A 16,405-nucleotide genomic window follows, 5' to 3' on the forward strand; every position below is an offset into this window, starting at 1 on the left:
TGTATCTAGCTTTGCCACCCTAGTTTTGCGATATCTAGGATTAATGCTCAGTCAGTGTCTCCTCCATTCACATTAGAAAGATGTGAAGCCCCGCCCCTGCAGAACAGTAGTCCTTTACTCTCTCATAGAAAATTCATTCTGAGAGCTGTGTACTTGCTCTTGATGGCACAAAAATTATATTGAAAATCAAAAGTTGATGGTCAAAAACCTGGGTGATGCAGAACTTTGGTCCAAACTTGCCTACAATAACAGTATACTCCACCTTTTCCTAGCCTTCTCACTACTCAAACTCAATTTTTACTTGATCAGCTATGAAAGAAAGTGGGGTTTCTCTCCTGATGACAACACTGATGTAATTATCCAATCAGAGTACAAGTGATATCATCAAACCATAGAAATATGTGAAGCCCCGCCCACGCGGAACCACAGTTCCCCAGTTTTCTTCATTGTGAGAGTCTTGAACTCCGGTCTAGATTGAACTTGCCAACTTGAGCATGTCAAAAACTTTGGGGTCCATTCACAACACGCTTTATACATTTTAGTTGACCTACTTTATGAAAAAAGCAGATATACACAGGACAGGCCAAGACATAGGACAGTCAGTCACCCCAACAGTGATATGATGGAGGATACACTGCTCCCTGCTGGTGAGATGATGTGTGGAGCCATGGTATAGGACATTCACCCCTAGTAGTTATAGGAATATACACTGCCCCCTACTGGTGAAATCATGTGGGGAGCCAAGACATAGGACAGTCAGTCACCCCTAGCAGTGATAGGAGGACACACTGCCCCCTGCTGGTGTGATAATGTGTGGAGCCATGGTATAGGACATTCACCCCTAGTAGTTATAGGGGGACACACTGCCCTCTGCTGGTGTGATGATGTGGGGAGCCATGGTATAGGACAGTCACCCCTAGTTGTGATAGGACACACTGCCCCCTGCTGGTGTGATGATGTGGTGGCCATGGTATAGGACAGTCACCCCTAGTAGTGATAGGAGGACACACTGCCCCCTGCTGGTGTGATGATGTGGGAGCAATGGTATAGGACAGTCACCCCTAGTAGTGATAGGAGGACACACTGCCCCCTGCTGGTGTGATGATGTGGGAGCAATGGTATAGGACAGTCACCCCTAGTAGTGATAGGAGGACACACTGCCCCCTGCTGGTGTGATGATGTGGGGGCCATGGTATAGGACAGTCACCCCTAGCTGTGATAGGACACACTGCCCCCTGCTGGTGAGATGATGTGGGGGCCATGGTATAGGACAGTCACCCCTAGCAGTGATAGGAGAACACACTGGCCCCTGCTGGTGTGATGATGTGGTGGCCATGGTATAGGACAGTCACCCCTAGTAGTGATAGGAGGACACACTGCCCCCTGCTGGTGTGATGATGTGGGGGCCATGGTATAGGACAGTCACCCCTAGTAATGATAGGAGGACACACTGCCCCCTGCTGGTGTGATGATGTGGGGGCCATGGTATAGGACAGTCACCCCTAGCTGTGATAGGACACACTGCCCCCTGCTGGTGAGATGATGTGGGGGCCATGGTATAGGACAGTCACCCCTAGCAGTGATAGGAGAACACACTGGCCCCTGCTGGTGTGATGATGTGGTGGCCATGGTATAGGACAGTCACCCCTAGTAGTGATAGGAAGACACACTGCCCCCTGTTGGTGTGATGATGTGGGAGCCATGGTATAGGGCAGTCACCCCTAGTAGTGATAGGAGGACACACTGCCCCCTGCTGGTGTGATGATGTGGGGAGCCATGGTATAGGACAGTCACCCCTAGTAGTGATAGGAGGACACACTGGCCCCTGCTGGTGTGATGATGTGGTGGCCATGGTATAGGACAGTCACCCCTAGTAGTGATAGGAGGACACACTGCCCCCTGCTGGTGTGATGATGGGAGGTATGGATGATGTGGGGGCCATGGTATAGGACAGTCACCCCTAGTAGTGATAGGAGGACACACTGCCCCCTGCTGGTGTGATGATGTGGGGGCCATGGTATAGGACAGTCACCCCTAGTAATGATAGGAGGACACACTGCCCCCTGCTGGTGTGATGATGTGGGGGCCATGGTATAGGACAGTCACCCCTAGCTGTGATAGGACACACTGCCCCCTGCTGGTGAGATGATGTGGGGGCCATGGTATAGGACAGTCATCCCTAGCAGTGATAGGAGAACACACTGGCCCCTGATGGTGTGATGATGTGGTGGCCATGGTATAGGACAGTCACCCCTAGTAGTGATAGGAGGACACACTGCCCCCTGCTGGTGTGATGATGTGGTGGCCATGGTATAGGACAGTCACCCCTAGTAGTGATAGGAGGACACACTGCCCCCTGCTGGTGTGATGATGTGGGAGCCATGGTACAGGACAATCAGTCACCCCTAGTAGTGATAGGAGGACACACTGCCCCCTGCTGGTGTGATGATGTGGGAGCCATGGTACAGGACAATCAGTCACCCCTAGCAGTGCTAGGAGGACACAGTTTTTCCAGAAACTCATGTATCTAATGTTTGTGAAAGTGGTGAACTCTACCCAATTATCAATTGTACCTGGAAGCATCAGACTGTATAACACATGTCATCCTCTACTGCCAGTAAGTTATAGTGGGCACTACGTCATTGCAAATTTTACGTTGAGCAGGATACGTGGCAACCACCTATAATTACTACATGGAGACCATAAGCAGCACTAATGACATCACAAGCTGCTGTGTAATAGAGACCACCTAAACTTCAACATCATATTATAGAGGAGAAAAAGTCTTCCACTGCCTCTCCCAACAAAAATGTCTTTCCCCCTGCTCCATTTATACATTTATGTCCTGTATCAGCCAATCAGTGCCAACTACGACATCGCAACACCATTGCTGCATTGAGCTCCAAACTTGCCTCTTCCAACAAAACACTCTACACAGCATTTCTAACATTGTCACTGAGATATTTTTTATTAGATCCAGGACAAAGTCTTGGTCAGCTGGGATATAAAGTGTCTCTTTCTAACACTAGAAACATGTGAAGCCCCGCCCTCGCGGAACCATAGTCCATTAATTTCCCTTAGAATGTTCATTCTGAGAGCGGTGTCCTTGCTCTTCTGTGGCACATTGCATCAATACCTTATCAAATAGTAAAAGCTGACGGCCGAAAACTTGGATGTCGCAGCACCATGGTCCAAACTTGTATACACTAACACCGTACTGCACCTATTCAGAACCTTATCACAGCACATACACCATTTTCCAAATAACCAGGACTAACAATTGGTCAGCTAAATACAAAGTTGTGACTTCTCTCCTGTCCATAGCACAGCTAAAAGAGTACAAGTGATATCATCAATTGGAACAGTATGGAACAATTGAAAATATGTGAAGCCCCGCCCATGAGGAACCATAGTTCATCAATATCCTTCATTGTGAGAGGCTTGTACTCTGGTCTAGAGGGAACTTTGCACCATGACCATGTCAAACACCTGGGTGTCCATTGACTTAATGCTTTGAACACTTTATTTGAGATAATTTATGAAAATAGCAGACATTTTGGACCCAGTGGGGGATATTTATCAGGACCTCTGCGCACCGCCAGTGGCGCAGAGGCCCTGAAATAATCGCAAATGCTAGCTTATTGCTAGCTTTTGCGATTATTTTCCCCACGAGCGCCAGCGTATGATAAATATCCCCCAGTATCTCTCTAATGGTCCACAGTCACTGTGTAGTGTTCACAATATCTTCACCAGCAAAGGTTGTTGGACAGGCGTTGTTACACTTAAATATATATAGTCCTGAAACTTCAGAGTTTGTGAATTTATTTTAAAAAAATTAAAAAATGCATTAGTGCATACCATTTGATATATAGCTCACATGCCGTACATCTATTTTGTATCTGTATTATTATTTCTATCTCTTTTTTTCAGTATGAAGCAGAATTAGTATTATATCTGCCCACGTACAGAAAGTGAGTAATGCATCGAATGGTATGCACTCATGCATTTTTAATTTTTTTTTAGAATAAAAAATAAAATCAGAAACTCTTAAGGCCAGATTATAGCAAGGGCTCCAGGGAAGCAAGCCCCAGGGCCCCCATCAGTGACTCATTTACTTACCCGGTCCAGTTGCGATCCCGCGGCGCATTGTCCGATGCTGATTTGGGTTTGCTGGGATTCACTAAGGTCGTGCACCCGATATCCACCAGGTGTCGCTGCTGCGCTGAGGTCCGCCGGAGTTCACCTTCTTCTTCCTGGTGCATGTAAGTGCTGATCTTGCGACACATTTCCTTTTTTAAATTCCGCGGTTTGTCCGAATCCGTCGGGTTGTCCAACGGCCACCCCCCCCCCCGATTTCTGTCGCGACGCCGATGCGCCACAATCCAACCGCGTGCGCCAAAACCCGTGGCGATTCAGCGCAAAACGGTGCAAAACGGAAACCTACTTTTTCTATTTTTACCGTAACTTTCTGCACATCTATGAAGAGAAATGTTAAATCCATTTTAACATACCGCTTCCCGATCACGGGCCCTCTGGCCATGGAACATCTAATCTCTGAAAAACAAAGAGAAACATACAGAAATGTGGTTTCCTACAAACCTAAAAGTAAAGTCATTAGTTCATGTGATTTCATGTCATCAGTTTTGCCTTGATATTTGTTAACGTTTACTTCCACATTAGTGATTCAGAATGTAATTGCCAAACCACACGATGGCAACCGGCCATCCCCTTCCGAAGAAGACCACGGGAAATGTTATTATTATTACGCCTTTTTCCTTGTCACCTGACTATGTATATATATATATATATGAAGGTCTTGTCAGGTTCTCCAGAAGAGTCCGTCCAGGAGGGATCAGAGCAGAGCTCCTCACCATGGACATCCTCCGCACGCTCCTCTACATGTCCCTCCTCATAGGTGAAGCTTCTTCTCATTATCAGAACTTGGATGTAGATGTTTTTTATTACGTTCTATTGGTCACTCTATGATTTTTTATGTCTTCTCTGCAGGTGGAGTAGAAATGAGCTATGAGACAGGTAACTATTTCCCATTTGTGACCATCTTCTCTCACTCAATATATCTACGTGTTGTATGGTGAAGGCGTGTAATTTCGTTGGACTTCTTTAGTCTTGTTATAGTCAATGTTTGGTTGCTGCTTCTTTTTGAAATTTTATATTCTGCTTTACAACTGTCCCGAATCTTCTGACCTGTTGTGAATTTTCTTTGCGGTGCACATGCACTGGTGGCTTTGCAAGCTGCATTTTAAGGTTAATACCTGCACTGAGTGACCAAACTTGAACCAAACTTCCAGGTTTGGGTTCGGACATGAACCTGCAGGGGGTTGAGCTTCTAAGTAGACAACGTTCTACCTGTTACAGTTTCACCCATACTATTTCCTGTGTCATTCTACCCCAGGGTGGTTAGATACAGCAGCCCAGCTCTATGTAATGTAGATACATATATAATGGCACATTAGATACAGCAGCTCAGCTCTACGTACGGCAGACACCTCTATAATATTGTATACAAGCTGTACACAGTGATTACACTCCAGTCACATCTAGTAATATCACCTGTGATTGCAGTAAGAATGGAGCAAGAGGAGAACACTGTTACCCTGCAGCTGCATATTTCTCCATAGCCTTAGATACATGACAATATACTGAACTATAGCTTTTCCATTTGAAGGTTAAAAATCTCCAAAAAATCTTAGTGCATAGAATAAGGATGAAGGATTTATGACTCTTAAATTTCTATAATAAATAAACGGAGATGAAGGTTTTTTGTACAGCAGCTCATGGTCGCTACTTCTTTACTGATGTTTTTTCTCTAAGCGCGAGAAGCAAAATGTGTTGAACCTTTAAAGTGGCAGACCTGCTATACAGATCCTTTCACGATTGTGTGTCCAAGTCAGGAAACCATTGACTCAATAAACAGGTAATAAGATATAAAAGAATTGGAAATATATAAATTTGTGTGTTACTCTTTCCCGCCATTAACCCCACCCCTGAGGGACCGCAACAGTATAATATCCTTTCATTGGGGCCCCAACACCATATAATCCCCGTTGAAGGGCTAAGATGTATATTATAATATATTGCCCTGCCCCCAGAGCACCTAGCGAACCTACTTGAAGGTGGAATGGGTTTATAGGTTGTAATTGTTGTCATTCTTCTTCTAGTACACATAGCGATAGGTATGAAGACAGAGTTTGGGCATTTAGTTGCAAGAGAAATCTCCCTATGTCCGGGCGATGCTATTGGACGCCTTATGTCAATGACTATGATGGATTGCTAATCTATAACTGCCCACTAGGTGAAGCACTCTCAGGTCTTGAGAGTCAGTATAACACTTACTACCGAGACCGAAGGTAAGTCAATGCACCTGACATCTGCATATACATAAGACCTCCAACTACAGGCCAACACTATATTCAAAGCCCAGATCACTCTCCTGCTTTTCTGCCATCAGGACCTGCACTGATCATGTGACCATGTTTCTGTAGGTCCTTAACCTATATAGTATGCACTGTATCCCTCTCTTTATCCATATTGACCATATTTCAGCCTGGTATCAGCATACAGTATAATTCCTGAAAATGTTGCATGTTTTTTCTATGGGCACTATGGCATTGTCATAAACAGTTTTTGTTGTGGCCTAGATGGACATTTTACTGTTGTGAAACAAATGTACAATACATCGTCGGATGCCAAGAGACCGTCTACGTGAACGGATTTGATTCTGAAATGAATTTCAAAGTCCCAGATGGATATGTCCTGGTGGGAGCATTCAGCGAACATAACAATTACTTTGAGTAAGTGGAGGCAATGATTTAGGTTGTGACATCATCTATTGTCAGTAGTGATGTAATGATGGGTCAGTGTTATCTATATAGAGGTCATTGTACAGGGAGGGGGAGGAGATAAGCTGTGACATCATCTATTGTCAGTAGTGATGTAATGATGGGTCAGTGTTATCTATATAGAGGTCATTGTACAGGGAGGGGAGGAGATAAGCTGTGACATCATCTATTGTCAGTAGTGATGTAATGATGGGTCAGTGTTATCTATATAGAGGTCATTGTACAGGGAGGGGAGGAGATAAGCTGTGACATCATCTATTGTCAGTAGTGATGTAATGATGGGTCAGTGTTATCTATATAGAGGTCATTGTACAGGGAGGAGGAGATAAGCTGTGACATCATCTATTGTTAGTAGTGATGTAATGATGGGTCAGTGTTATCTATATAGAGGTCATTGTACAGGGAGGGGGAGGAGATAAGCTGTGACATCATGTATTGTCAGTAGTGATGTAATGATGGGTCAGTGTTATCTCTATAGAGGACATTGTACAGGGAGGGGGGAGGAGATAAGCTGTGACATCATCTATTGTCAGTAGTGCTGTAATGATGGGTCAGTGTTATCTATGTAGAGGTCATTGTACAGGGAGGGGGAGGAGATAAGCTGTGACATCATCTATTGTCAGTAGTGATGTAATGATGGGTCAGTGTTATCTATATAGAGGTAATTGTACAGGGATGGGGAGGAGATAAGCTGTGACATCATCTATTGTCAGTAGTGATGTAATGATGGGTCAGTGTTATCTATATAGAGGTCATTATACAGGGATGGGGAGGAGATAAGCTGTGACATCATCTATTGTCAGTAGTGATGTAATGATGGGTCAGTGTTATCTATATAGAGGTCATTATACGGGGAGGGGGAGGAGATAAGCTGTGACATCATCTATTGTCAGTAGTGATGTAATGATGGGTCAGTGTTATCTATATAAAGGTCATTGTACAGGGAGGGGGAGGAGATAAGCTGTGACATCATCTATTGTCAGTAGTGATGTAATGATGGGTCAGTGTTATCTATATAGAGGTCATTGTACAGGGAGGGGGAGGAGATAAGCTGTGACATCATCTATTGTCAGTAGTGATGTAATGATGGTTCAGTGTTATCTATATAGAGGTCATTGTACAGGGAGGAGGAGGAGATAAGCTGTGACATCATCTATTGTCAGTAGTGATGTAATGATGGGTCAGTGTTATCTATATAGGGGTCATTGTACAGGGAGGGGGAGGGGATAAGCTGTGACATCATGTATTGTCAGTAGTGATGTAATGATGGGTCAGTGTTATCTATATAGAGGTCATTGTACAGGGAGGGGGAGGGGATAAGCTGTGACATCATCTATTGTCAGTAGTGATGTAATGATGGGTCAGTGTTATCTATATAGGGGTCATTGTACAGGGAGGGGGAGGGGATAAGCTGTGACATCATGTATTGTCAGTAGTGATGTAATGATGGGTCAGTGTTATCTATATAGAGGTCATTGTACAGGGAGGGGGAGGGGATAAGCTGTGACATCATCTATTGTCAGTAGTGATGTAATGATGGGTCAGTGTTATCTATATAGAGGTCATTGTACAGGGAGGAGGAGGAGATAAGCTGTGACATCATCTATTGTCAATAGTGATGTAATGATGGGTCAGTGTTATCTATATAGGGGTCATTGTACAGGGAGGGGGAGGAAATAAGCTGTGACATCATGTATTGTCAGTAGTGATGTAATGATGGGTCAGTGTTATCTATATAGAGGTCATTGTACAGGGAGGGGGAGGGGATAAGCTGTGACATCATCTATTGTCAGTAGTGATGTAATGATGGGTCAGTGTTATCTATATAGGGGTCATTGTACATGGAGGGGGAGGAGATAAGCTGTGACATCATGTATTGTCAGTAGTGATGTAATGATGGGTCAGTGTTATCTATATAGAGGTCATTGTACAGGGAGGGGGAGGGGATAAGCTGTGACATCATCTATTGTCAGTAGTGATGTAATGATGGGTCAGTGTTATCTATATAGGGGTCATTGTACAGGGAGGGGGAGGAGATAAGCTGTGACATCATCTATTGTCAGTAGTGATGTAATGATGGGTCAGTGTTATCTATATAGAGGTCATTGTACAGGGAGGGGATGAGATAAGCTGTGACATCATCTATTGTCAGTAGTGATGTAATGATGGGTCAGTGTTATCTATATAGAGTTCATTGTACAGGGAGGGGGAGGAGATAACCTGTGACTTCATCTATTGTCAGTAGTGATGTAATGATGGGTCAGTGTTATCTATATAGAGGTCACTGTACAGGGAGGGGGAGGAGATAAGCTGTGACATCATCTATTATCAGTAGTGATGTAAGGATGGGTCAGTGTTATCTATATAGAGGTCATTGTACAGGGAGGGGAGGAGATAAGCTGTGACATCATCTATTGTCAGTAGTGATGTAATGATGGGTCAGTGTTATCTATATAGAGGTCATTGTACAGGGAGGAGGAGATAAGCTGTGACATCATCTATTGTCAGTAGTGATGTAATGATGGGTCAGTGTTATCTATATAAAGGTCATTGTACAGGGAGGGGGAGGAGATAAGCTGTGACATCATCTATTGTCAGTAGTGATGTAATGATGGGTCAGTGTTATCTATATAGAGGTCATTGTACAGGGAGGGGAGGAGATAAGCTGTGACATCATCTATTGTCAGTAGTGATGTAATGATGGGTCAGTGTTATCTATATAGAGGTCATTGTACAGGGAGGGGGAGGAGATAAGCTGTGACATCATCTATTGTCAGTAGTGATGTAATGATGGGTCAGTGTTATCTATATAGAGGTCATTGTACAGGGAGGGGAGGAGATAAGCTGTGACATCATCTATTGTCAGTAGTGATGTAATGATGGGTCAGTGTTATCTATATAGAGGTCATTGTACAGGGAGGAGGAGATAAGCTGTGACATCATCTATTGTTAGTAGTGATGTAATGATGGGTCAGTGTTATCTATATAGAGGTCATTGTACAGGGAGGGGGAGGAGATAAGCTGTGACATCATGTATTGTCAGTAGTGATGTAATGATGGGTCAGTGTTATCTATATAGAGGACATTGTACAGGGAGGGGGGAGGAGATAAGCTGTGACATCATCTATTGTCAGTAGTGCTGTAATGATGGGTCAGTGTTATCTATGTAGAGGTCATTGTACAGGGAGGGGGAGGAGATAAGCTGTGACATCATCTATTGTCAGTAGTGATGTAATGATGGGTCAGTGTTATCTATATAGAGGTAATTGTACAGGGATGGGGAGGAGATAAGCTGTGACATCATCTATTGTCAGTAGTGATGTAATGATGGGTCAGTGTTATCTATATAGAGGTCATTATACAGGGATGGGGAGGAGATAAGCTGTGACATCATCTATTGTCAGTAGTGATGTAATGATGGGTCAGTGTTATCTATATAGAGGTCATTATACGGGGAGGGGGAGGAGATAAGCTGTGACATCATCTAATGTCAGTAGTGATGTAATGATGGGTCAGTGTTATCTATATAAAGGTCATTGTACAGGGAGGGGGAGGAGATAAGCTGTGACATCATCTATTGTCAGTAGTGATGTAATGATGGGTCAGTGTTATCTATATAGAGGTCATTGTACAGGGAGGGGGAGGAGATAAGCTGTGACATCATCTATTGTCAGTAGTGATGTAATGATGGGTCAGTGTTATCTATATAGAGGTCATTGTACAGGGAGGAGGAGATAAGCTGTGACATCATCTATTGTCAGTAGTGATGTAATGATGGGTCAGTGTTATCTATATAGAGGTCATTGTACAGGGAGGAGGAGGAGATAAGCTGTGACATCATCTATTGTCAATAGTGATGTAATGATGGGTCAGTGTTATCTATATAGGGGTCATTGTACAGGGAGGGGGAGGAAATAAGCTGTGACATCATGTATTGTCAGTAGTGATGTAATGATGGGTCAGTGTTATCTATATAGAGGTCATTGTACAGGGAGGGGGAGGGGATAAGCTGTGACATCATCTATTGTCAGTAGTGATGTAATGATGGGTCAGTGTTATCTATATAGGGGTCATTGTACATGGAGGGGGAGGAGATAAGCTGTGACATCATGTATTGTCAGTAGTGATGTAATGATGGGTCAGTGTTATCTATATAGAGGTCATTGTACAGGGAGGGGGAGGGGATAAGCTGTGACATCATCTATTGTCAGTAGTGATGTAATGATGGGTCAGTGTTATCTATATAGGGGTCATTGTACAGGGAGGGGGAGGAGATAAGCTGTGACATCATCTATTGTCAGTAGTGATGTAATGATGGGTCAGTGTTATCTATATAGAGGTCATTGTACAGGGAGGGGATGAGATAAGCTGTGACATCATCTATTGTCAGTAGTGATGTAATGATGGGTCAGTGTTATCTATATAGAGGTCATTGTACAGGGAGGGGGAGGAGATAACCTGTGACTTCATCTATTGTCAGTAGTGATGTAATGATGGGTCAGTGTTATCTATATAGAGGTCATTGTACAGGGAGGGGGAGGAGATAAGCTGTGACATCATCTATTGTCAGTAGTGATGTAAGGATGGGTCAGTGTTATCTATATAGAGGTCATTGTACAGGGAGGGGAGGAGATAAGCTGTGACATCATCTATTGTCAGTAGTGATGTAATGATGGGTCAGTGTTATCTATATAGAGGTCATTGTACAGGGAGGAGGAGGTAAGCTGTGACATCATCTATTGTCAGTAGTGATGTAATGATGGGTCAGTGTTATCTATATAGAGGTCATTGTACAGGGAGGGGGAGGAGATAAGCTGTGACATCATCTATTGTCAGTAGTGATGTAATGATGGGTCAGTGTTATCTATATAGAGGTCATTGTACAGGGAGGGGAGGAGATAAGCTGTGACATCATCTATTGTCAGTAGTGATGTAATGATGGGTCAGTGTTATCTATATAGAGGTCATTGTACAGGGAGGAGGAGATAAGCTGTGACATCATCTATTGTTAGTAGTGATGCAATGATGGGTCAGTGTTATCTATATAGAGGTCATTGTACAGGGAGGGGGAGGAGATAAGCTGTGACATCATGTATTGTCAGTAGTGATGTAATGATGGGTCAGTGTTATCTATATAGAGGACATTGTACAGGGAGGGGGGAGGAGATAAGCTGTGACATCATCTATTGTCAGTAGTGCTGTAATGATGGGTCAGTGTTATCTATGTAGAGGTCATTGTACAGGGAGGGGGAGGAGATAAGCTGTGACATCATCTATTGTCAGTAGTGATGTAATGATGGATCAGTGTTATCTATATAGAGGTAATTGTACAGGGATAGGGAGGAGATAAGCTGTGACATCATCTATTGTCAGTAGTGATGTAATGATGGGTCAGTGTTATCTATATAGAGGTCATTATACAGGGATGGGGAGGAGATAAGCTGTGACATCATCTATTGTCAGTAGTGATGTAATGATGGGTCAGTGTTATCTATATAGAGGTAATTGTACAGGGATAGGGAGGAGATAAGCTGTGACATCATCTATTGTCAGTAGTGATGTAATGATGGGTCAGTGTTATCTATATAGAGGTCATTGTACAGGGAGGAGGAGGAGATAAGCTGTGACATCATCTATTGTCAATAGTGATGTAATGATGGGTCAGTGTTATCTATATAGGGGTCATTGTACAGGGAGGGGGAGGAAATAAGCTGTGACATCATGTATTGTCAGTAGTGATGTAATGATGGGTCAGTGTTATCTATATAGAGGTCATTGTACAGGGAGGGGGAGGGGATAAGCTGTGACATCATCTATTGTCAGTAGTGATGTAATGATGGGTCAGTGTTATCTATATAGGGGTCATTGTACATGGAGGGGGAGGAGATAAGCTGTGACATCATGTATTGTCAGTAGTGATGTAATGATGGGTCAGTGTTATCTATATAGAGGTCATTGTACAGGGAGGGGGAGGGGATAAGCTGTGACATCATCTATTGTCAGTAGTGATGTAATGATGGGTCAGTGTTATCTATATAGGGGTCATTGTACAGGGAGGGGGAGGAGATAAGCTGTGACATCATCTATTGTCAGTAGTGATGTAATGATGGGTCAGTGTTATCTATATAGAGGTCATTGTACAGGGAGGGGATGAGATAAGCTGTGACATCATCTATTGTCAGTAGTGATGTAATGATGGGTCAGTGTTATCTATATAGAGGTCATTGTACAGGGAGGGGGAGGAGATAACCTGTGACTTCATCTATTGTCAGTAGTGATGTAATGATGGGTCAGTGTTATCTATATAGAGGTCATTGTACAGGGAGGGGGAGGAGATAAGCTGTGACATCATCTATTGTCAGTAGTGATGTAAGGATGGGTCAGTGTTATCTATATAGAGGTCATTGTACAGGGAGGGGAGGAGATAAGCTGTGACATCATCTATTGTCAGTAGTGATGTAATGATGGGTCAGTGTTATCTATATAGAGGTCATTGTACAGGGAGGAGGAGGTAAGCTGTGACATCATCTATTGTCAGTAGTGATGTAATGATGGGTCAGTGTTATCTATATAGAGGTCATTGTACAGGGAGGGGGAGGAGATAAGCTGTGACATCATCTATTGTCAGTAGTGATGTAATGATGGGTCAGTGTTATCTATATAGAGGTCATTGTACAGGGAGGGGAGGAGATAAGCTGTGACATCATCTATTGTCAGTAGTGATGTAATGATGGGTCAGTGTTATCTATATAGAGGTCATTGTACAGGGAGGAGGAGATAAGCTGTGACATCATCTATTGTTAGTAGTGATGCAATGATGGGTCAGTGTTATCTATATAGAGGTCATTGTACAGGGAGGGGGAGGAGATAAGCTGTGACATCATGTATTGTCAGTAGTGATGTAATGATGGGTCAGTGTTATCTATATAGAGGACATTGTACAGGGAGGGGGGAGGAGATAAGCTGTGACATCATCTATTGTCAGTAGTGCTGTAATGATGGGTCAGTGTTATCTATGTAGAGGTCATTGTACAGGGAGGGGGAGGAGATAAGCTGTGACATCATCTATTGTCAGTAGTGATGTAATGATGGATCAGTGTTATCTATATAGAGGTAATTGTACAGGGATAGGGAGGAGATAAGCTGTGACATCATCTATTGTCAGTAGTGATGTAATGATGGGTCAGTGTTATCTATATAGAGGTCATTATACAGGGATGGGGAGGAGATAAGCTGTGACATCATCTATTGTCAGTAGTGATGTAATGATGGGTCAGTGTTATCTATATAGAGGTCATTATACGGGGAGGGGGAGGAGATAAGCTGTGACATCATCTATTGTCAGTAGTGATGTAATGATGGGTCAGTGTTATCTATATAAAGGTCATTGTACAGGGAGGGGGAGGAGATAAGCTGTGACATCATCTATTGTCAGTAGTGATGTAATGATGGGTCAGTGTTATCTATATAGAGGTCATTGTACAGGGAGGGGGAGGAGATAAGCTGTGACATCATCTATTGTCAGTAGTGATGTAATGATGGGTCAGTGTTATCTATATAGAGGTCATTGTACAGGGAGGAGGAGGAGATAAGCTGTGACATCATCTATTGTCAGTAGTGATGTAATGATGGGTCAGTGTTATCTATATAGGGGTCATTGTACAGGGAGGGGGAGGGGATAAGCTGTGACATCATGTATTATCAGTAGTGATGTAATGATGGGTCAGTGTTATCTATATAGAGGTCATTGTACAGGGAGGGGGAGGGGATAAGCTGTGACATCATCTATTGTCAGTAGTGATGTAATGATGGGTCAGTGTTATCTATATAGAGGTCATTGTACAGGGAGGAGGAGGAGATAAGCTGTGACATCATCTATTGTCAATAGTGATGTAATGATGGGTCAGTGTTATCTATATAGGGGTCATTGTACAGGGAGGGGGAGGAAATAAGCTGTGACATCATGTATTGTCAGTAGTGATGTAATGATGGGTCAGTGTTATCTATATAGAGGTCATTGTACAGGGAGGGGGAGGGGATAAGCTGTGACATCATCTATTGTCAGTAGTGATGTAATGATGGGTCAGTGTTATCTATATAGAGGTCATTGTACAGGGAGGAGGAGGAGATAAGCTGTGACATCATCTATTGTCAGTAGTGATGTAATGATGGGTCAGTGTTATCTATATAGGGGTCATTGTACATGGAGGGGGAGGAGATAAGCTGTGACATCATGTATTGTCAGTAGTGATGTAATGATGGGTCAGTGTTATCTATATAGAGGTCATTGTACAGGGAGGGGGAGGGGATAAGCTGTGACATCATCTATTGTCAGTAGTGATGTAATGATGGGTCAGTGTTATCTATATAGGGGTCATTGTACAGGGAGGGGGAGGAGATAAGCTGTGACATCATCTATTGTCAGTAGTGATGTAATGATGGGTCAGTGTTATCTATATAGGGGTCATTGTACAGGGAGGGGGAGGAGATAAGCTGTGACATCATCTATTGTCAGTAGTGATGTAATGATGGGTCAGTGTTATTTATAACATTGTCATTGTACACGGAGAAGGAGAGGAGTGTGAGGATACATCCTTTAAAGAAGCTACCTACAAACTAAATGTGAAGTTATAATAAGAGACCTTTTTGGTCATGGGGGAAGATTCCTTGATGTTAGGGATTGATAGGGTTAACCTGCAGGATGCATCAGCCCAATCATGCTGATCTGCAGAATATCATTGAGAAAAATTGCCTCAAGGTGAATGTGGTACAAACAAATACAGAAAATAATGGACAAAACTTTTAATAAATAATATTCATAAAATACTCCTCTTCCTGCAAAAAACAAGCCCTCATATATCTATAATATATGTTATGTCTAATTGTATTTTCTGTTTATAATACAGAGACAGAAAATGGAAGTTCCGATATTGTAAATCCCAATAATCCTCCGGATCCATCGGGGTGCAGCTCCTCTATCAATGGACCCTAGTTATATAATTATGAAAAGGAACCAATCAGCAGGTGTGACCATACACACTGGAGCCAGAGTTATGTATTGTCTCTGGAGAGATGTGTAATCAGACCTTTGTGTGTGTTGTTAGTAGCAGCAGGATTGTGATTTATATTCCCATATTGCCCTGTGGGCGTGTCCTCACACTGCTGTGCCCTGTGCACTAAATACATACACTGCCTGTAGTCTTATTCAAATTCTTATTCAATAAAAGTGTCCTGTAGTGTTGTGTGTTGTTACTTTGCAGTATTATTTATGCGCAGTTCACACTATGTCATGGGGTGTTACAAAGTTTCCCTGGAGCTCAGTGCGTTCACTATAGATAAAGGGAATCTGTGGACCTGTACTCACACTGCTGTGCTATTAACTTTTTGCAAAGAATGCTCCACAGCCTCTTCCCATTGCTCTAAGTAAAAGCTGAAGCAGAGTTGTAGATGAATACTACAGCAGTCACTCAGAGTAGAGGGGAAGAATTCTAGTGCAGTTTAGAGAGTTAAGAGCACAGCAGGGTGAGGATACAACCACTGTGGTA

General features: G+C 43.1%; 1 protein-coding gene across 1 annotated transcript; it reads left to right on the plus strand.

Moving 5' to 3' along the window:
- Window positions 1–4,793: 4,793 nt before the first annotated feature.
- Window positions 4,794–16,102, plus strand: LOC140128862 (hemagglutinin/amebocyte aggregation factor-like). Its single transcript, XM_072150566.1, has 6 exons — window positions 4,794–4,915; window positions 5,008–5,034; window positions 5,833–5,935; window positions 6,180–6,368; window positions 6,660–6,812; window positions 15,767–16,102. The coding sequence occupies exons 1-6, from the start codon at window positions 4,873–4,875 to the stop codon at window positions 15,804–15,806; spliced, it is 555 nt and encodes a 184-aa protein (XP_072006667.1). The 5' UTR covers window positions 4,794–4,872; the 3' UTR covers window positions 15,807–16,102.
- Window positions 16,103–16,405: the final 303 nt, after the last annotated feature.

The sequence above is a fragment of the Engystomops pustulosus genome, chromosome 4, assembly GCF_040894005.1.
Source record: "Engystomops pustulosus chromosome 4, aEngPut4.maternal, whole genome shotgun sequence".
NCBI classification, from domain to species: domain Eukaryota; kingdom Metazoa; phylum Chordata; class Amphibia; order Anura; family Leptodactylidae; genus Engystomops; species Engystomops pustulosus.